The 23,975-nt window shown below is 34.2% G+C and overlaps 1 protein-coding gene across 2 annotated transcripts; it reads right to left on the bottom strand.

Moving 5' to 3' along the window:
* Positions 1-597: 597 nt before the first annotated feature.
* LOC124529822 lies at positions 598-18,626 on the bottom strand. 2 transcript variants are annotated; one of them, XM_047103742.1, is made up of 5 exons: positions 18,421-18,626; positions 17,160-17,339; positions 11,780-11,899; positions 1,514-1,660; positions 598-1,138 (listed from the first exon to the last, which is right to left on the bottom strand). In XM_047103742.1, the coding sequence occupies exons 1-5, from the start codon at positions 18,466-18,468 to the stop codon at positions 662-664; spliced, it is 972 nt and encodes a 323-aa protein (XP_046959698.1). In that variant the 5' UTR covers positions 18,469-18,626; the 3' UTR covers positions 598-661. The 2 variants fall into 2 exon arrangements, with proteins under 2 accessions (XP_046959698.1, XP_046959697.1); XM_047103741.1 differs by having other exon boundaries at positions 17,160-17,342; positions 18,421-18,625.
* Positions 18,627-23,975: the final 5,349 nt, after the last annotated feature.

The raw sequence follows: 23,975 nt of genomic DNA, 5'->3' as shown, positions 1-23,975 counted from the left end.
GTGAGACAAGGCAGGTAACATCGACTAAAGCCTGTAGTGGTTGTCTACAAGGCAGGAAGTCAGGCTCGAACTAAGAGCGTAATCATGTAAGTGCAGTGGGCTCGTAGCCAATTAGAAAGATGGTGAAATTCATTTATTTGCTTCCACTGAAATTACATTTTACTAATTGAAGATTAGATACGATTGTTTTTTTATTTATATGATAGTTGCGGATTTGACTTCAATTTACGTTCTTACTGACGTTTTTCTAAAATTATTGGTATTGTATTGTATTTTGCACCAATATTTTTTATATAGGTTGGAGAACGACCCCACAGGCCACCTGATGGTATGTGGTCACCACCATAGACATGGGGCTGTAAGAAATATTATCATCGATAATGTGCCACCAACCTTGAGAACTAAAATGTTATATCCCCTGTGATTGTAGTTACATTGGCTCACAAACTTTTCAAACTGTAACACAATAACAATAAGTACTATTGTTTGGCGGTATGATATCTGATGAATGGGTGATACCAACCTAGACGGGCTTACACAAAGCCCTACCACCAAGTCCTAAATAATAACTTTGGTCAAAACAATAAATAACACCAGTTCCATGTGTGATGTTTATTATTATTTCATTACTTACAATTATTATAATTAATTAATGATTATTTCACCAGAAATCAGTACCGCTTTCGAAGGAATTGGCGAATTCATCGTTTGTATTTGGCGCTACGTCATCTGTTGTTTCATAGTTGGTTAAATCGAATTTATCAGCTAAGAAAGTGTCAGCTGGATATGTGACAGGCTTGTCAGTTGAAAAGAATGAATTAATTCTGTATGTAGCTGGCTTGGGTGTGGTTGTCGTTTCTACTGTTAATAAATTCATATTATCCCTTGTGCTTTCCGTGATTGATTTTGGGAAATCGTTGGTTTTCCCTGATATCTTTCCAACTTCAGGTTGTGGTTGGCAATAATTGTTCCAGAAGTACCATCCGTGTGGGCAGATGAAGATTTGAGGATACAAATTGCCATATTTCGAAAGACATACGTAGTAGTGGTGCGGGCTGCTTTCTAGGACACCTGATTGACCGACCTTTTTGCAACTCGGAACTGGTCTCTGATCACATTGACCATGCTTTAGTTTTATCTATAAGAAAATAAGATGACTTAGTAGAATATTTTGGTGTAACAAACCTTTCAATGAGTGTAAATTAAAGTCACGAGAATTTTGAAATGCAGCTGTTTAAAATACTCAGTATTTACAGATAAATTACTCTTGTTTCCTAGACACCGAGTAATAAATTATATGATGATCTTTAGATTGTTAAATAATACCAAAAACGTATACCGTACATAATGTTGGATAATTTCGTTACAATTGTAGTCGTATCTTCATTTCGATTCCAATTTTGAAAAAAATGCCAGTTACATATATTTAGTTGAAGCATGGTAATTTCAGTTCTTTCAATTTACTTACATCCTTATGAAAAATTAGGGCGAAAAGTATATCATTTGTACTTACTGAGCATTGAGCAATTTTGGGGTCGTAGCCATAATGTCTCGGACATAACGCTGCTCGATGGTCTGCAGGTCTACCATCAGCGAATTCTTCTGGCGGTGAACACAAGTGAAACTTCCTACAGTCATAGGCGTCTGGAAATATGCCGACCTGCCGAAAAATCGTTAGCAGTTAAAATAATTGTTAAAAATTTTCTTTTATAATTATTTCCTTAGTAATTTTTAAAAACTAAACAATAAGTAGTCGGTGTCAAATGTGATTTTAGCTCTGCATGTGGAGAGATAGTATTTATATTTTAAATGGTTTCGTGCGTTTAGAATTTTTTAAGTCCGTACATAGCTTTTTTTTTTTCTCGCTGGAAAAACGCATTACGCGCTTCCCCCACGTGATGGAAAGTGGGGGGGTGTGTGGGACTCCCCGGAGCCCTGAACGCCGAGTGCGAACAAGCACACCGAGTTTACCCACTAAAAAACCAGCGGTACCCTCTCCGTCTTTCGACGGACGCCACGGGATCGCTTACGCATGCTACCGTGACGCCCTGACGGTCGGCCCGTCTATACGGGCCTCCCACAGCTAGGGGGGGGAGGATTTTTAGGGTACTGGGACCCCCCCTGGTCCCTACGGCGCCTATTGAGGCGGAGGGAGAAGGTGCGCGTAGCGCCTTTTCCTTCTCCCTGGTCGTCTTCTGCAGAGCGAGTCAGCGGCGGCATTCTTTTCCCGCTCCCGCTCCGCTGCTTCCTTCTGCGACATGACACTTTCGCAGAAGGAGCGCATCTCCGACCAGCACATTTCGCTACCGAGCATGGCGTTGATAACGCTCGGGAGCGAGAGGTCTCCGCTCATACTCGCCGTAAGGGTGTGCCTCTGGGGCCCCCACGCAGCACACTCGTACAGGGTGTGGTACGCCGTGTCCACTGGCGCACCACACTCGTGGCAGGAGGGTGACTCCTCCCGCCGCGCTATCCCGTGCAGGTACTTACCGAAGCATCCGTGTCCGGTAAGTACCTGCGTCATTCTGTACGACAGTGTGCCGTGCTTCCTCTCGACCCAGCGACTCAAGTGGGGAGTCCGTACATACCTACTTAGTCATATGCATTTCATTACACTAACTCACTCATCTATCAAATCCAAACCCCATCAGTACTGAGCTTTTCTGTGTGATGAGATGATGAGATGAGTATCTACCCAGATGTGCCTGCACAACCACTAAGTAAAAATAAATACAAACACGAAACTCACCGCATCGTGAAAATGTAATATGCGGCATTGAATCAAATAACATTTTAATGAGGCACTCGTCGAAATTGCCTATCACCTTGATTTTCAATATTTAACTTTATGAAGTGAGTTACAGAATAGTTAGTTTGCTTATCATTAAGTCTACAGTTGGTAAATGATTTAATATTAATTATAATTTTACATTATTTAGAAAAACAAAATCCATAATATTATAAGCCAATTTTGAAAGATAGGAATCGTGGAGTTTTTTAACCGACTTCAAAAAAAGGAGGAGGTTCTCAATTCGTCGGGGCCTTTTTTTTTTTTTTTTATTTTTTATGTATGTTACCGAATTACTCGAAGATGGCTGGGCCGATTTTGACAATTCTTTTTTTGTTTGAAAGGGCATGTTTTACAGGTGGTCCCATTGTCAGGAGATCAGGATCTGATGATGGGATCCTGGAGAAATCGAGGGAACTCCTCAAATTTTATAGGCGCACCTATAGTGATTTCGGTTTTATTCAAAGTGCCTTGGTCATATGCTCACGAAAAGTGACATTTGATGAAGTGGAACTGATGATGAAGACCACAACTGGTAATCAGAACCTTTTAGTAAGTAACTATTTTACGGGTTTAGTTCTATTTCTTTAAGATAGTCGGCAAGCAATTGATGTTAGTAAACATGCCTATGATGAAGTCTAGCTGATGGTGGACTACCAGGAGAACTCCTCAATGATTAACGGCATTGCATCGGAAAAAATGGTATTGTCTAATTGGCGATGAACAGTTAACATTAGGCTATTGTAACTTAGGTAACGCTTAATTTGAGTTGCAGTCCATATCGTATTGAAACGGCGTTGAGTTATGTTTAGAGTCGAAAGCCAAATAATGGGATTCTTTATGAACAACTATTATATATAAGAATAAGAATATTTACCAATTGTAATTATAAATAACAAAACAACACTGAAAAGCAGTAAATAAATTTTTATAAATAAAAAAAAACCGCCTTCAAAAATGAACTAAAAAGAAAAAAATAATCAGTTACATCCATATCCAATTTACGATTTTTTAATCACCTTTTGAAGTCGGTGCCAACAAAGTAAATAAATTCCTATATTGAAATCATTTAATTTGTATCGATAGTAAGGTTTGTCTAATGGTGTCATCTATACAATAAATAGATTTAGTTTTTGTATGTATGTATTATGTACCTATATTAGCAATGATGGCACCGACTTTGAGAGGTGATTAAAAATCGTAAATTGGATATGGATGTAACTGATTATTTTTTTCTTTTTAGTTCATTTTTGAAGGCGGTTTTTTTTTATTTATAAAAATTTATTTTCAAATGAGATCGGTAATAAAAATAAATTTGTTTCTCTAATTCTTCTCTGAAATAATAGATTTCACGAATCAAAGAATCTCGAGTTAATTAAATTAATGTGTGTTTGTCAGTAACGGGCCCAAGGAAGTAAGATATTCCAATTAATGTATTGATTTATTTGTCGTGACGCATTTTCCTATTTACCCCCTCATTTAAGCTTCTTAAGGTCAACTAGGTGGAGGCGAAAATAGTTCAAAGGTTCAAGATTAATCCTGCCGATAATTAATAATATGTAAAAATAAAAATTGGATGTCTTAATATAAATTTTATTCGCGCGATTGCTCTTAACAAAGTACCGCTCGCGCTCAGGCGCTTAAACGGTTATACAACACAAATACTTCGTCACCGTTGAAAGCTTACATATGTTGACTGTATCAAATCTGGGCATTAAATTTAAAAATATGATGTTACAATTCACAACAGGAGTTGTATGTTGTATGGTATTGTCCTATCATCGTCCTCTTGCCCTTATCCCAATTTTATTTCAGGCCGGCGCCTCCTTCTTCACTTCTCTGTCAGACGTCATCTCACAAGTAACATTCTTTCTAACCATATCGTCTTTCACACAATCCATCTATCGTTTTGTGGGTCGTCCTATGTATCCATCCACATCCATGCTCAAGGTCATCCTCACAATATATTCCTCATTCCTCCGCATTACATGCCCATACCATGATAGCCGCCTTCCACATAACTTTTCGGCAATCGTTTATTGTCTCATATAAAATTTATATTTATAACTAGCTAGTCTAACGTTGCTCGGGTAGTGTTAGGAACAATACGACTGCTTTTTTTTGCATTATTTTTCTTTTTATTTTTATTTTTATTATTCACTTTTTATCATTCTTCAGAACTTTAGAAAGCAAACTTTAGAATTAAAGAATATATCATATATCACAAATTTTAATCGGTGTTCATATTAGATATCACTATTAGATTCCTCCATGTTCACATTTCCTTATATTAAAGATATGCCACAGGAAAATGCAATTAGGTTTAAATTAAATAATAGGTTACATATAATGACAAATAGTTATTATGTATCAAAAAATGACATCAATAATAAAATTGAATTAATTGATATTAATAATATAATTAATAATAGTTCATGTTTATTGACATGTGATAGGTGTCACCTATCAAATTTTTATAAGAGGCAGATAGCAAGCACGCTATCATATTTTATTGTTACAAAATCAACCAACTGTTTGGTTGACCAGACAACTGCTTCTATTGAGCAGTATAATAATACAAGACCATATATTTTGGAATATGTTCCAAGTAATTTAAATTAAACTCTAAGACAATAGAGGTAGTCTCTGGCACCAATAGTATAGTTACCATAGAAGCCAATAAAAAGAAAAGGAAAATAACTAATAATAAAATTGTAAACCTGGTGCACCAAAATATTCAAGGAATGTTAGGGAAGGACCTAGATATTGAATTATTTTTGACCTGTTATGATATTGATATTTTGTGTTTAACTGAACATTGGCCACTGAATTATCAGGTCATGTTTAACTTTAGTGGGCACCAGTTGGCTAGTTTGTTCAGTAGGAATAAAGCTATTCGCGGTGGCTCTTTAATACTTATGAGTAAACACTTTAAATTTAAGGAACGTAAAGATATTGTGAGCCTTTCTATTGAGCAAACTATAGAAATAGCCTGTGCAGAGCTTGAGCGTGTCATTGTTGTATGCGTATACAGGCCCCCTAGTGGATTATATGAATTGTTTGAAAATGTATTGGAAAATGTTTTATCAAAATTATCTGAATGTAATAAAGAAATTATTGTTTGTGGAGATTTTAATATTAATTTACTGCATAATACAACCACAAGTATTAGATTCAGATCATTGTTAAATTCATATAATCTAGTAAATCTGTTCTTAGAACCAACTAGAATAACAGATTCCACAGCAACTTGCATAGACAATATATTTGCAACCCATATTCCACAAAATAAAATGATTATTAATAAACTAAATTCAGATCACTGTGGACAACAGCCTTTATTTAATTTTCATATTAATAAAATAAGCAATTGTGAAAAAATAATGTTTGTTCCTTTGACCAGAAGTCGTATTGAGAAGTTTAGAAGTAATATTATGGCCAATCTCCTTCACCTAACTCTTAGTGATAATCCCAACGTTTTATATAATAACCTATTTAAATTAATTAGAAACAAGTTTAATGCAATATTCACTTCTAAAACAGTTAATACAAAAAACTTTTTGAAATTCAATGATTGGGCTACTATTGGAATTCATAAAAGTAGGCAACGAATGTACGAGCTTTATAATGAAAGGACGTACAATCATAGTGCCACTTTTGCCAACTATGTAAGTAACTATTCAAAATTATTTAGAAAAGTGTGCTTTCTGGCTAAGTCTTTAACTATAAAAAATAGAATTAAGAATGCACATAACAAAATAAAAATGACCTGGAAAGTTATAAATTGTGAAACTGGTAGAAGTGGTAATCGGAGCTCCGAATTAAACTTAAATTATAATAATAAAGTCATAAATAGTGAACGGGAAGTTGCTTCAGTTTTTGAACAATTTTTTGCTGACATACCAGTTTCTACAACTAGGTTACTTATTTCTTCTCCAGCTGTTGTCGAATCATTGATGAAAGAAAATGTACGAGAATGCAAATCAAAATTTAATTTTACCCCTGTAAACACCAATATCATAATTTGTGCATTTAAATCATTAGACATTAAGAAAACTGCTGATCTATGGGGTATTTCTGTAAAGGTGATAAACTCAATTATTGATGTGATTGCACCTTATCTTGCAATAATATTCAATGATTGTGTTCAGCGTGGTATATTTCCTGACCTGATGAAACATAGTAAAGTCATTCCAATATTTAAATCTGGTAGCACTTCAGATCCTAATAACTATAGGCCTATCTCAATATTACCTACCCTCAGCAAAATATTTGAAAAAAATATTTTAAATCAATTATTAGCATATTTCAATAGACACAATCTGCTTCACAGAAAACAATTTGGATTCATGAGGGGTCGCTCGACTACCGACGCAGGTATCGAACTTATAAAAAATATCTATGAGGCCTGGGAGGGGTCGCAGGATGCCTTGGGGATTTTCTGCGACTTATCCAAAGCCTTTGATTGTGTTCAGCATGAAACTCTGGTCAGGAAACTATATCACTACGGAATTAGAGAATGTGCACTCGACCTTCTGACTTCCTATCTTAACAATAGAATTCAGAGGGTTGACGTTAAAGGGACAAGGTCTCTTGGGGTCTCAGTTGGTATGGGGGTCCCACAAGGATCAATTCTTGGACCTTTTCTATTCCTCATATACATAAATGACTTGCCCTTTCTTGTTGGGAACAAACATGATATAGTATTGTTTGCTGATGATACCTCTTTGGTTTTTAAAATTAATAGGAAACAGGTTCAGTATGACGATGTAAACAATGTGATGTCAGATATAGTACATTGGTTTAGCGTAAATAATCTTAGACTGAATAATAAAAAAACTAAAATTGTAAAATATAGCACATCAAATATGCAAAAAGTAAAACCCGATGTACTTATCAATGGAGAATCGATGGATCCAGTTGAAACAACTGAATTTCTTGGCCTTACTCTTGATGCCAAGTTACAGTGGCTCCCCCACATAAACGGATTGGCGGGTAGACTGAGTTCTGCGGCATTTGCGGTCAAAAAAATTAGATTACTTACTGATGTTGATACGGCTCGACTAGTATATTTTAGTTACTTTCATAGTATAATGTCCTACGGTATTATGCTTTGGGGTAACGCAGCCGCTATCCAAACTATATTTGTGCTGCAGAAGAGGGCTATTCGCGCAATCTATAACCTAGGAGCCAAGGAATCATTAAGGCATAGATTTAAAGAAATTAAGATATTGACTGTTGCTTCTCAATACATATTTTGTAATGTTTTGTATGTACGGAAAAATATTAATGTTTTTATGAGAAAATGTGATTCTCATAACATTGGTACAAGGAACAAACACAATCTTGTTACTCCTGTTACTCGACTGCATAGAGTCAGTAACTCTTTTGTGGGGCAATGTATACGCTTCTACAACAGGATCCCAGAAAGCGTTCAAAATGCTTCTGTTGCCAAATTTAAAAAAATTGTTAAGGAACGCTTGTGTGCAAAAGGTTACTATACAATTAGCGAGTTTATGTTTGATAGCACACCTTGGGAATGAAACGATCGCCTCCTGGCTATTTCTAATCATATACTACTATGTACCTTATAAATTTGACAAAAAAAAAATAACAGAAAGAAAAGACCCGCTGAGTTTCTTTCGCCGGTTCTTCTCAGGTCAGGGTGTTCCTTTTTCCGAACCTGTGGTAGTGTTTATTTGACAATCAATAAGTAAGTGTAATGCTTTTATATTGAATAAAGGAATTTGAGTTTGAGTTTGAGATATAATTTATCATTATAATTTATATTATTCATATATCTATATGTCCTGTCCTAGTTATAAATATGCAATTCCAACTAGAATAAATAATAATTAAAGCAACAACTTGCAACCTGCTAATACCTTATAAAAGAAAAGTTTTCTGAACAATTCCAATTTTCTTCATATATTTTTTAAGAAACTAAAGTAAAACCTACAAACTAAAGTAATTCTCAACTTGTAGCGTTATGATGAAGGAAAATACGGCTTTGCAGTGCCATAACCATGCCATATCAATCAACATCGTAGGAAGAATATAAATCTTGATAAAAAACCACAGAGGTATATGTTCTAATTTTTGTGATAGCAAAGTCTATCTAGTTTATATACAATATATGTAAATTTATAAGATATTGGAGGATTACTAATTTACAAATATAATGAGAATTAGTGTGACTTTCCGAACGTCAAGCTGACAGATGACTTTTAAAATAATTTCTCTTTTTGGCGGGAGGTGGCGCGAAATACAGTCAGGCGTTTTATTGTTTTACTGTTTTTGTAACAATATTAGAAAACCATAAATTGATTGAAGTATTTTCTTGTAGTAGATTATTATTTAATATTATTGTAATAAATTGAGATGGCCCAGTGGTTAGAACGCGTGCATCTTAACCGATGATTGCGGGTTCAAACCCAGGCAAGCACCGCTGATTCATGTGCTTAATTTGTCTTTATAATTCATCTCGTGCTCAGCGGTGAAGGAAAACATCGTGAAACCTGCATGTGACTAATTTCATAGAAATTGTGCCACATGTGTATTCCACCAACCCTCATTGGAACAGCGTGGTGGAATATGTTCCAAATCTTCTCCTCAAAGGGAGAGGAGGCCTTTAGCCCAGCAGTGGGAATTTACAGGCTGTTGTTGTTGTTGTTGTAATAAATTTATTAAAACTAATTTTGTTTTGTTAATAAAATATTATATCAATTTCGTAAAAAGTCAGTCATACATCATGACTGTCAATTTCACAGTGCACTCATTCGCCTTGACATTTCCGTTTCGATTGTATGACGAACTCGTTGCTTTAAATGTTTTCGTCGCAAACAATAGCACACACAGATCACGATCAAAATACACTATTTTGATAAAATTGCATAATCTATATTTATTAGATAGGTATAATATTTCTGGGAAATCCCTATTTCATTATTATGTGTGCACCATGTTATTATTTTGAGTGCACCATGCATGTTGTCCCTGCTTTGAACTTATCAAAGTAAGGACTAGAAGTATACATATCAACCATTTTTATATTTCCATCTAGTTTTTAGAAACGGTTTAAATAAATGTATTTAGTTCTCAAGAGATTAAGAGGAGTCCCGAGTCTGAGGCCTCAATAATAACGATTCCTAATATAAAATAAACCAAAAAAGAAAATAATAATAATAATAAAGTAATTCTTTTGTTTTACTATATGTATACTATATGTTTACATAGTTATGTAGTTTATATTTAATCTGTCCCATATAGTATTAGTCCAAAGGTTACGCTCTCATTAAAAATAGATTATAAAATTATTTTCAAAGAGCAAATTATTAATGTTGTCTTAAATTTTCGCGATTATTACACATTGAAATAAAACTAGTTATAACGGATTTGAATCGCGTATATTAATTATTTTTGACATCCCGACGTTTCGAGCACTTTACAGCGTTCGTGGTCATGGGTAGACTGTCTGGTCTACCCGTGACCACGAACGCTGTAAAGTGCTATACGCACTATAAATTAATATACCCGATTCAAATCCGTTATAACTAGTTTTATATCAAAGCAAATTATGAATTGACATTGATTCCTATTGTCCTAATCCTTAAGTAGTAGCTCACTCATAAAAAATAATCGAAAGGGAAAAATTCACTTGGTGGTAGGGCTTTGTGCAAGCCCGTCTGGGTAGGTACCACCCAGTCATCAGTTATCCTACCGCCAAATAACAGTACTCAGTATTGTTGTGTTCCGGTTTGAAGGGTGAGTGAGCCAGTGTAACTACAGGCACAAGGGACGTAACATCTTAGTTCCCAAGGTTGGTGGCACATTGACGATGAAAGGAATAGTTAATATTTCTTACAGCGTCATTGTCTATGGGTGATGGTGACCGCTTATCATCAGGTAGCCTATATGCTCGTCCGCCAATCTATACCATAAAAAAAAAGCTGCTAGCTCGATGCTTCAGTTTCATAAAATGTTGCCACATAGCACTTTGAAAGACTTGCTAGAAATGTAGTTGATTCAAATTCACCTCCAATTATATTTGTTTGTAGCAAACGATTCGGTGGCTAACTCAATGTCAAGTGATTACCATAACTCTGGTCACTAACAGACCCAGAACATTCAATGGGTTGAGGCGTTTTAGGTATTTTTTAATAAGATTATTTTAATAATGTTATAGTAAACTGCAAATCTATATAATATAATTATCTAAAGATATTCTTTAATTTTTGTAAAATAATTGAAATTCTCGGTGTTTTTTTTTTTTAAATAAATAATTTAATATTTATCATTATAATAATATTTTGACTATTTAATTTATTTTATTATTTTTCAATAAAATGAATAAAAAAAGTCCGATTTAATGTTTCCATTATTTTTTTTTTTTTTAAGTTGAAACTTTTTGCCACTGTTTTAAACTAAGTGTTTTAAACTAGTAAACGCTGAGATTATCTGTAAATAGTAGTAAAATAAATAAATAGAGTGTTACTCGATACTCTTTGTTTTTCAACATAATATAAGAACAAATATTTAACTCATATTTTTCTTTAAAAAAAAACCTGACATTAAACACTCGGCCTCCGGGACCTCACATCGTTACTAACGTTACTAAAAATGCATATCGGTACTTAAAGGTTATATATGTACTATGTTATAAAATTTATGAGAGCTGAGATGGCCCAGTGGTTAGAACGCGTGAATCTTAACCGATGATTGCGGGTTCAAAGACAGGCAAGCACCACTATATATATGTGCTTAATTTGTTTTTATAATTCATCTCATGCTCGGCGGCGAAGAAAAACATCGTGAGGAAATCTGCATGTGTCTAATTAAATCGAAATTCTGCTACATGTGCATTCCACCAAACCGCATTGGAATAGCGTGGTGGAATATGTTCCAAACCCTTTCCTTAATGGAAGAGGAGGCCTTAGCTCAGCAGTGGGAAATGTACAGGCTGTTACTTTTATAAAATTTATGAAATCTTACCTGTTCGCAAATGTGTTGAAATTTCTGTGTGACAATATCGCACTCGGGCACAGCTTCACTGGAACACTCTTTGAGGTGAGCATTACATGTTTGCCCGTCAGAGCACTGTTGTAGAGGTACCTGAAAACAATATTAAATGGTTGAATCGCTTTGTATAATCAAAGTATTACTTTATATTATTTAAAAATGAAAGTACAGTAAAGTACACTATACATATATAATAGTTATAAGTACTGGGTATTAAATTAAAATAAGTGGTTTTCTCGTGAATAATCGCGTTTATTCAAAAGTTTTTTAGAAATTTCGTAACCTAGTAGTACTTTTCGGTGGTACCTTAAAATATAATATAGTTTAAAATAGTTGTCGATTAAAATGTGCTTATAAAAGCCTACTTAAAGCCAAAATGATGAAACCTCTTTTAAATGTTTTTTTTTTTTTTTTTATCAAATACACATAACTTCAGTTACAATTGGAGTATGTCAAAAATAATTTAATATTGATTACGTTTTTCCAGTTTTTTCTCACACAGCCGTGGTACTATGTAACCGGCCAGCAACTTTTTTCCTACCTATGTAGTACACAGAATTAAAAACGTTCCTCATTCAAATAGACCCAAATAACTTTGAATCGTTATTTTAATAGTTAAATAAAATTTAAAACTTTAGATCGTATTCGAACCATATACCAAAAGAAACCGGTAATGATTACGACGACAATTTTTCTCTAAACTCTTTTATAATATCTGTAAATTTTATATAGAATTATAATATAACTTAACATTTTATTAACATAAGCTCGCTAAATTTATATAAACAAATTACAAGGTACGGCTATGTTCTAAAGATTTCGAGTGAAAACAAAATGGCGGCTAATCTAGATCGAATACCGCGGGCAACGACCGATGCGTCATTGAATACGTTATTTCCCCAAATACTTTGTTTATAGTATACATCGACTTATTTTCTTTTGTTATATTATAATAATGGGTGGATTTGGTTCTATTTTGGTACGAGAGACTATTCTAGGCAATCGTACTGATTGTAGTCTTGGATAACAATGAAGACAGTCTATAATATAATTTCATATTTTAAAACGAAGTGCCGGACGTGTCTGTCTGTCTGTACGCGATAAATTCCAAAACTACTGAACGGATTCATGAGGAAGGTTTAAGTGTATAATTGATTAAAGTTTTTGTGTAAGTAAGTTGAAAAAGAACGACAATTGTTAAGCACATCAGAAAAAAGCAACAAATTATATGTAGGTATAAAAAATTATGTCCACCCATGCGAAGCCGGGATGGGCCGCTAGTGTGTTACGCGCTAAAAGTATACTCTGAACATTGGACTTTTTATGTTACAATAATTTCTCATGATAGCAGTCCTGCTTAAAATCTTTTAGTGTTCTATTCTAGTGTTCTATTCTTTTATTTGTTCTATTCAATTAGGATATTTACCTACAAAGTTCAACGGGTACATACATACATAATTTAAGTAGGATTAGTATTTATTTTAATTTTTTTTCGTTTATGGTACAGGTTGGCAGACGAGCATATGGTACCTACCACCTGGTAAATGGCCACCATCACCCATATACAATGACGCTGTAAGAAATATTAAGTATTCCTTACATCGTCAATGTGCCACCAACGCTGGGAACTAAGATGTTATGTCCCTTGTGCCTGTAGTTACACTGGATCACTCTACCTTCAACACAATACTGAGTACTGTTATTTGGCGGTAGAATAACTGATGAGTGGAGGAGAATTATGATAGAATATGGGTTCACTGAATATGAACAAAATTAGTAACTTTTTCTTTAATGTTATCCAGCCGATTTCCATCATTGTGAGTATTCTTATGGGAGACCAGCTGACTGGACATATTATTGTGCATAAGTGTGTGGACACACAGAAACAGAACAAGACTTAGAGACGATAGAGACCTATGATGGCTTTACAAGCTTTTTCAAACTTTAGGTTGACATTAAAAAATTTCGACAGTAAAACTTGATAATTAGCTATCGGCCCGACTTGAGTTCGAATCCAGATATAATCCAGGTATCGGGATCCGTGGAATCATATCAAGCTATTAGAATTACGAGGCAGTCTATAATATGAGCATGACGCTTGGTATGTATGTCAGTTTCTTTATGATGTATTCATTATATTGCAAAGTAACAATACATAGCATTGCTATGTTTCATAACAAGGCGTCAGTCGAAGGTAACGACTTATACTCATCTAAATCCTATTAAAACGAACTAATTAATATATTAATTGTAAATAATTTTTATAGACACTCTTGTAAAAAATAATAGTATTCCTCGACTTTGCTCGGCATATTTTTGTTATAATTTTTATGTTTCGGTATTCGGAATTTTGTTAACGTTAAAACATACTTATAGACCTCTTTATATTTTTTTAGTTTATGTTATTATTATTTAAGTAACTTTTTCCTTGCAATTAAACCTTTTTTTTTATTAACTTTGACTTTTTAATATTTTCAGCTAAGCTACATAAAACTATCAAAACTCAAATAAATGTATTTTATTTATACCATAAAATTTCATATTTTTCCGTATATATGCCACTTAAACAAACGTCACAAATTAAAAAAAAAAAAACAAAAATATTTTTAAAGTGTTGTTATCTCGTTCCAATTAACGCTTAATTATCGCCGAGAGATAACGAAGAGAGCGCTTATTAGATCAACGCTTGGTTCATACTTGAAAATTATAAATTCTTTTCGGAGTATTCCTCAATTGGTTGCGTAGCTACGTAGGTCAAACCTGCGTCACAGGGTCTCTGTAGGTGACCATAAATTAATTCATAGAACATGAAAAAAAGTACTAAAAACGTTTAGTTAAGTACGACTCCGCAAAGTCAATAAATCCTTCTTGGGGCAAGGTATCCGTTTCTATAATAAAATTTCGCAGAGATTTTTAATTTTGCCATTTCGTAAATTCAAATCGTTTGTAAAAAAATACATTGCTAGAAAAAGCATATTATTCGATACAAGATTTTATAGATGATAAAAAAGCGTGGAGTTAATACCTGTTGACTTCCAAGCAGGATATATTAATTTAAATAATTGTATTTAACTAACATGACATTGTATTTTTTAAATGTTAAAAAGGAGTAACTACTGAGTTTTTTCCAGGTTCTTCTCGGTAGAATCTACTTTCCGAACCGGTGGTAGCTTCACTTAATTGTAAAATGACGATACAAAAGTGAATGTAAAAGCCTACTTGAATAAGGTTTATTTTGATTTGATTTGATAGGTTACAAATCTGTGGTGATCAATACATTTTCAGTCACCTGGGCAACCTAGGCTTTTCTTGTTGTATCAAAACATACCTATTAAATTTGAGTTACAATAAGTGTTCATATTTACCAAAAATATATTAAAGCGGCATTAGTTCAAATATTATGAGATCCGTCGACAGATCCTCTGTTAAAATGTTTTGTATCAGAAATAATCCCTTTTCCTTCCGTTTTTATTAAAGTTTTTCTTCGAAAAGCAAGAATATTAAATGTAAACCTTTCTTCCCTCGACATGAAAAACTTTGGAATAAAAACCACAAATTAGATTATTGGGCATGTTGTATAGAATCCTTAATATTGGAATATTATGAATAATAATAAGATTTTGCTTTATTGTTCAATAAATTTTATAAGTATATGAATATGTGACATGATGATGAGCAGACAGGCTGGATTTATTTTGATGCAGCCTGAGTGAGCTCAAGTGTTACATGGTATATCATTACATAGTATAAAACAAAGTCGCTTACCGCTGTCGGTCCCTATGTATGCTTATATCTTTAAAAATACGCAACGAATTTTAATACTTCTTTTTTAATAAATAGATTGATTCAAGAGAAAGGTTTATATGTATAATAAATGCACAATACAGTAGAGAAGCACAGATTATTTTTTTTTCTAAACTGATGTCGTAAGACGTAGAGGTTAGTACTGTCTAATGACTCAATAAATAAAATTTTAACAAAAAGAAAAACCGACTTCAAACAAAACACTATTTTTAAACAAATAAAAATTTACTAAAAAGTAATAAAAATAATTGCATATTTAACATATTTTTGAGAGTCCTCCTAGGTAAAATGAAATGAAAAATATTAGACTACTTAAAAGTCGATTTACGATTATATAACGTAGTTATAGTTATTGTTATATTTGGAGCCGGTAAAACTTTGCAAAAGAGCTATTCGTATGCTACGTCGTACATCATATAACATCACATCATATACACAAAATTTGATTAAAGGCAGTAAGAAATTCTGCCCCAAATCGCACCCTAACTGTAAGCCGTTTAGGAGTTCCGTCAATACATAGTATAAAACAGTCGCTTTCTCTGTCCCTATATCTTTAAAACTACGCAACGGATTTTGATGCGGTTTTTTTTAATAGATAGTGTAATGCAAGGGGAAGGTTTGTGTATATAATAAATGAACAATATAGTAAAGAAACACTGACAATTTTAGAAGTTTGCAATGTGATGTCGTAAATAAACAAATTCTTTAGTATATTTAGTATCAGTATTGCCGTGGTATTTATACCCGTGAGAAGTGGGGGCGGGTCGCTAGTTGATTATAATATTCGATTATGACAATTACATGAACATAACCACGTTCCGTACCATCATCAGAAAAAAATAAAATTAAAATGGGACCCCACACGGGAAGCACTACCTTTCAAACAAAAAAAAATTATCAAAATCGGTCCACAAAGTAAAAAGTTATGAGGTAACAAACATAAAAAAAAAAATACAGACGAATTGATAACCTCCTCCTTTTTGAAGTCGGTTGAAAACTGTGAACGTTGTAAGACATTCTGTAGTATAAAATTTTAAATTAACATGATTGTTTTTATTACTACAGTTATTAATTACGGGTCATTTACCATGTTTTTTTTATTCGGTGGAGTTCGATATTTCGACATTATCTACGAATGTTTTGTCGAGTCTCGTGAACTATTAGTATCAGAATTGCACTCGTGCGAAGCCGGAGCATGTTGCTAATATCCTGTACAACATAGGTATTCTTATTTTAAAAATTATTGTTGTCGTGCTGTAATATCGAATTGCGAAAACGTCCTGTAGTGATGGTCGAGTAGTGTGTACTACTGTACACCGGTTTTCATGGCTACACCACTCCGAGGTTCCAGGTGCGATTCCCCGCCGGGTCGATGTATATTATCATTAGTTTTCTAAGTTGTCTTGGGTTTGGGTGTTTGTGGTGTCATCGTTACTTCTGATTTTCCATAACACAAGTGCTTTAGCTACTTACATTGGGATCAGAGTAATGTATAAAAATATAAATAAATAATTATTTTTGGTATTAAGGTTACTTTTGAATTACTTACTTTGAGCCATCCAACCGGTAATGGTATGCAAGTTACAGCATGCGTACAATTCTGACAAGCCATTCCAGCTTCTGTACAAATACCCTCAATATCGAGTTCTCCTTCCCCTAGGGACCTTCCCAGGGGTACAGCAGCCATGCGGTTACCAGACACGACCCCTCCTAAATCGAAGGACGTTGACTGCTGAAACATCCAAAAACATATATTTATTTAACTTATCAAGGAAATAAACAAATGTACTAGCGTTTTTAATAGTGTAAGGCAAATTGCCTCGCACTAAAAGCCTTCGGAGCTAAGAGTACTGGCCTTAGATGTAATGTCCCCCGTGGCATTAATTACACAAGGACATCCATTAGGAAACCTTCACAGCAATATATAAAGCATTGTTATGTACGAGAGAAATTCAGAAGTTTTGGGCAACGACGCGTACGATAAGTACATAAGATGTCTCTAAATACACTTTAATTCGTTATATGTTGAAAAAGAGTAACTATTGAGTTTCTTGCCGGTTCTCAAATTTCAAAAGTGCTTGGAAAATCCCACTTGAATAAAATTTAATTTGATTTGATTTTGATATGTATATTTTGAGTATGATACGAAAATTATGTTACAAAATAAATAACATAAACTATATAAGTGTGTCTTGTATCTAAGTAGTATATGCAAAATAACCTCAACACTTGATTAGCACTTGATTACTATGCATGTTTTTGGAGTTAGATAACATAATGTTAAAAAACTTTACCAAAAAATAAATGATTTAAAATTTAAGTGCACTTTCCGGACAAAAAATACTCACTCAAAAACTCACCTATCCGTTCATAAACTAAGACATAGGCAAAAATATATTATTAATAGCCTTTTTATATTTTTTTGAATTCGGATAAAGTGTCATGTATATAACTTGGATATAGTTTCTTATATATATTATGTAGATTTCTATTCTAATTCCTCGTCGATATATTAAAAATTGCCAGTAATAATTTCATTATGATTTGAAAATCGAAATCGCCTCCCAATAACCTTACCTATATTCATAATCACACAAACATAGATTATGTAAGATAATGTAGAGAAATTTTATTTAAGTATATAATCATGTACAACACAATGTGTTGCTTCATTACATGCGCTTATAGTAACACTTTGGAATCGTGTATTATTTATGCACATTTTCAATTAATCAATCATCATCGAAGTTGACTTTGGTGACATTATATTATATATAATATGTAAATATATAATTTTATATATTACTTACGATACTATGACATCCGAAGAATGATATCAAAAGTAATTTTAGCCACATTTTCACACAACTGTTTCTTTCGCATATAATGTCAAACTAAACACAAATAATTTCGGTGGACCTCAAACTGTGATCTTTTTATCTAAAGTTACTTGGACTGATAAGTAATAACGATACACTTGTTTTGAATTTAAATTATAAATACGTCTTCCTTGATCCATTAATTTTATAAGAATATTTTTAATGTTTAAGCAGTAAGATCGAGCTATAATTTAGGTATAACCATGAATTTTATTTTAATGACTCAAACAATGAGTTTTATTGACTTCATATAATTACGTAATTAATACGTAACATTATAAGATAAAAGAATTATAGTTAACAATTTGTATCTGATCTGTTAAAGCTGTGCCCGCGACATTGTACGCGTTTGAACAAAAAAATAATAATTGTAGCCTAAGTTACTCCTTATTATCGGTTATCGGTCCAGCTGTTCCAGAGATTAGCCGGAAACAGACAGACAAAAATTGTAAACAAGTTGTTTTGGTATATGTACCGTGTATACATACAATACGCATTGAGTAAAAAAAGGCTATTTTAATGTTACAAACAGACACTTAATAATTTTATTATACGTATAGCTATTGAAAATAATTGTGATATTGCTAAGTTGATAGCCGTCACGTTAGGCTTAGTATACATGGTGGAATATCCGCGTCGTATAACAACACTACGCACAAGCACCGCTCCGTAGCTGCGTTTGGTGCAAACTCCCGCATACAGCAACCCTGAGCTCACAGTGCAGTGGGTCACTGTGATCAGTGTGACGACGTTTGTTTTTACAGCTAAGTAAATGACTTCAGCCATGATATAATTATATAAGATTTCTTTCATATTTAAAATGAAAAGGGTCAATACATAAATAAATTCTTACAAATTAACTCGGATATTTTTGTAAGTCTGTTTGGATAGGTTCCATCACATATCCTCATTGCCGTAAAGTTGGCGAGGCATTATTGCCTTGTGAGATTGTTTTTACATTTCTTATATTGGTTATTCATGTCTTTAGGTGGTGATGGTATCACTTATTTTTTATTTTAAGGAATAGGTTGGCGGACGAGCATATGAGCCACCTGATGGTAAGTGTTCATCATCACCCATAGACGTGACCATGTGACGCTGTAAGAAATATTAACTAACATACATCGTCAATGCGCCACCAACCTTGGGAACTAAGATGCTATGTCCCTTGTGCCCGTAGCTACACTGGCTCACTCACCCTTCAAACTGAAACACAACAATACTGCGTATTGTTGTTTAGTGGTAGAATATCTGATGAGTTGGTGGTACCTACCCAGGCGGGCTTGCACAGAGCCCTACCAACCAGTAACCTTACTTACCATCATCTCTTCCCGTCAGTGAATTATTATGTCATTTTGTATATCGCCTGTCCATAACATTATAGCAACATCTTTCTCAGTGTTATCCGTATAGTTTTATCTCAAAAGAAATATCCTTATGTAACTTTATTGAAGATCTCACATTTTATACACATCAAAGGTCGTAAGTAAATTACAACTTCATATACAATGTTTAAAAGTCCGTCGGACCTACATATTTCTTTTTTCGCCTCAATAACTACTACTACATAATAATCAGCGTTTTTAACCGATTCCAAAAGGAGGGTTTTTATAATATTTGTTCAACACAACACACAACAACAGCCTGTAAATTCCCACTGCTGGGCTAAAGGCCTCCTCTCCCTTTGAGGAGAAGGTTTGGAACATATTCCACCACGCTGTTCCAATGCGGGTTGGTGGAATACCAAGTGGCAGAATTTCTATGAAATTTGTCACATGCAGGTTTCCTCACGATGTTTTCCTTCAGCGCTGAGCACGAGATGAATTATAAAGACAAATTAAGCACAAGAATCAGCGGTGCTTGACTGGGTTTGAACCCGCAATCAAATTTCTAACACACGCGTTTGGTCAAGGGTAAACTCAACTTCTAGCATTTACAAAACGCAAACTGGCGTCGACGACTGCGATTGGTCCTTTTACACTATTCTAGAAATATAAAAATCGTAACTATTATTACGATACGAACCATCTTTGAAGTAAAGCGCATACTCGTACTATTTAATTCTCCTTTTTTATTGTTAACTAAGAGCGTTGACAATATTAAACTAATAAATTTAAACTTATAATATTTGTGGATTTCCAGGCAGGATAAATTACATACATGTATAATTAACCAACATGACTGTGTTTTTAAATGGGTAAAAGAGTGACTACTGAGTTTCTTTGCCGGTTCTTCACGGTAGGACCTACTATCCGAACTGGTGGTAGCTTCTCGTAATTGTTAAATGACGATTCAAAAGTGCTTGTAAAGCCTACTTAAATAGAGTATGTTTTGATTTTGATAACTGACTAATATAAAAAAGCTGCATTACATTTACTTTTAACATCAGATTATGTTTTCTTTATCAAATTTCTAGTTTTTTTTTTTAATTGGCTGTAATGTGTTATCATTCAAAATAATGTTATAAAGTAATTTGAATAAAATTATTTCGAATTTCACAAATTAAAGATCGCTCAGCACCAACAAGAACACATATTAATAAGCGCTATTAAACTCGAGTGATTAATATTAATTAGTGTTTAATAATTCAGGATCGTATACAGAACGTGACACATCAGCGTTAGAGAAACGGCCTAATTACTGCGTTTACGTAGTAAGCCTACGTAGTAAGGCAACCCAATTAGCAAGTCCTGTTATCACAGTCTAAGTCCTATCATAACGACTAAAATATATATAAAAAAAATGCTTTTTCATTCACGGTAATCCTTTCAATATCTATAGCACGCCACGCTACTTTAAACAAATGTTGTATAAGGCTTGAATTATTCACATAACGAGTGGTTATTGTAGATTTGGGCACAGGGGTGTTAAGCTATACTATTAACCAGTTTTTTATGCTATTGATTGGCGACGAGCATATAGGCTACCTGATGGTTGAGGAGGACGACAGCCCGGTTATGGCCCCGGACTGCCGGTGTACGCGTGTCAGCGAAGGGTGCGGGGAGGGCGACTCAGGGGGGAGGGGCAGCGGACGTGCTGCGAAAGCGATCCCGCAGCCTCTCCGTGTCCGTGCTGGTGGCGGCCATCGCAGGGTTTTTACTGAGTACAAACTCACATAACCCGACATCCTCCCCCAGGAGTCGAGTATGACTACCGCCCATAGACAATGGTGCTGTAAGAAACATTAACCATTCCTTTCATCGCCAATGCGCCACCAACATATGGAACTAAGATGTAATGTCCCTTGTCCCTCGTACCCGTAGTTACACTGGCTCACTCACCCTTCAAACCGGAACACAAAAATACCAAGCACTGTTGTTTGGTTGTAGAATATCTGATGAGTGGTTGGTACCTACCCAGACAGGCTTGCACAGAGCCCTACCAATTAATTTTAATAGTAAGTATGTAGTAAGTTGATTTCGTTTCCATTGCTATTTCCAAGGCACTGATAAAATTGGTATAAAAGGTGGAAGTAAGAACTACAAGTGATCTTTACTGATCCTCAAATTCATGAACTGGAAATATTAAGATAAGGAAAATGCAGGAGGAAAGCGTAGATGAAGCTAATATACTTTTACTCCAGTAGTAAGTACTACTTTCGTTTATTAATTAGACTAAGATAGAAATAGCTGACTTCGAATCAAGGGTTTGTTCATCCTCTATTGCATTGCTTCGCTGATGGTCAATTTTTATGAGTTTGATTTTCCTCAGGACGGCCTCCGTGGTCGAGTGGTATGTATACCGGTTTCGATTCCCGGCCGAGTCGATGTAGATTAACATTAGTTTTCCATGTTGTCTTGGGTCTGGGTGTTCGTGGTACCGTCGTTACTTCATTGGGATCAGAGTAATGTATGTGATTTTGATGTTGTCTTCTCAGGGGTTGAGACTACCCTTGAGTAATCATGAAGTTAAATCTACCCTTAATACTTCTATAAGTAAAGTAGATTTTAGATTAGTTGTTAGTTAATTGACACTAGTTCTAATGATATTTTTTTACATCTATCCTAAGCTTTGAAAATAGTTTCAGTAAAATTGAATATAAAATTTTACGATTAATTTTACAATTAACCGTAAAATTTTATTTTCAATACTTACGTATTGAAATTATGATTACGAAATCAATAAAATATAATTAATAGATCAAACTCGCATGGTGGATACTAACTGCTCAAAAGGTATATTTTTTCGCCAAACATTCATAGTTAGTATTAATGTATTCTGGTATTAACGGTAAGTTAGCCAGTATAATAATTGACATAAGAGATAACATCTTAGTTTTTAATATTGGTTTTTAATATTGGTGACCTCCAATAGCATTAATATAAGGCAGTGGTGACCAATTTGCATCAGGTAGCCTATCTACCCATCGCCTGCATGTATAATATAAAAGAATAATGAATAAAACAAACCCATTCTGTACAAATAGGATCCAGTAGACCGAATATCGGTATTGAATCCGGGAAAAACCGTATGAATTTTTAATACTTAATTACTTATAAATAAATTAACAACGCACATTTATTTTTATACGAGGGAAAACATACATGTATACATAATTTACATACGGATATGGACCTCAAAAGTGACTGAATCTTATTAAGTATTTTTCCCATTATCTTGATATTTCTCAATAACTATACAATTACCGTCTTAGCCCGTCTGGGTAGGTACCACCCAGACATCAGTTATTCTACCGCCAAATAATTGTTGTGTTCCAGTTTGAAGGGTGAGTGAGCCAGTGTAACTACAGGCACAAGGGACATAACATCTTAGGTCCCAAGGTTTGTGGCACATTGACGATGTAAGGAATAGTTAATATTTCTTATAGCGTCATTGTGTATGGTGACCACTTACCATCAGGTGGCCCATATGCTCGTCCGCCAACCTATACCATAAAAAAACCTTGTTTCTACAATTATTAAATCACAATATAGATTAGCAACGGATAGTTTTTGAGAGTATACGACTAATTGGTAGTATGGGTAGGAACCGATACGATTTTCGGCAGGAATAAGCGGCTTTAATTTTACGAAACGTTTTTAATGTAGACGATTTTTCTCGTCGGCAATATAACGATTTGTGAGCAATACGATATCACATTGTTCAGGCTTCGTATCTTAAACATAAGATTTTTCAATTATTAATTGTAATATATCTTTAATAGCTGTTTTTTTAATTGTACAAAGCCGTTTCTATCTAATCTTGCCGTGCAAATTAAAAAACACAAAGATCTAAAGTAAACCAATGAATTAATCAAGCATTAATCTGCCTCTCATCGTAGAATCATCTCCAAAATGATATTTGTTCTCATTTCTGTACAACGAAATCAATTTAAAATCAAAATAGTTTTGGCAACGTTTTCTGCGAGCTAGCCAAATGTAATCTACGTGTTGCGGTACTGCAGATGAAGTGGGTTCCGTGGCTAATGTAGTGTAATGTGCAAGCCCCGAAAAATTAACTGACATAATTACAACGATTCTCCCCCT

Source organism: Vanessa cardui, chromosome 5, assembly GCF_905220365.1.
Source record: "Vanessa cardui chromosome 5, ilVanCard2.1, whole genome shotgun sequence".
Classification (NCBI taxonomy): Eukaryota; Metazoa; Arthropoda; class Insecta; order Lepidoptera; family Nymphalidae; genus Vanessa; species Vanessa cardui.
The sequence above is the reverse complement of the archived record's forward strand: the minus strand, read 5'-3'. Positions and strand labels throughout refer to the sequence as shown.

Excerpts from the sequence above, each read along its gene's own strand:
- LOC124529822 (XM_047103741.1), bottom strand. The coding sequence starts at position 18,468 with ATGTGGCTAAAATTACTTTTGATATCATTCTTCGGATGTCATAGTATC. Across the intron at positions 17,343-18,420 it reads TCTTCGGATGTCATAGTATC|CAGTCAACGTCCTTCGATTT; the intron begins GTAAGTAATATA and ends TGGATGTTTCAG. Across the intron at positions 1,139-1,513 it reads CCAAAATTGCTCAATGCTCA|ATAAAACTAAAGCATGGTCA; the intron begins GTAAGTACAAAT and ends ATTTTCTTATAG.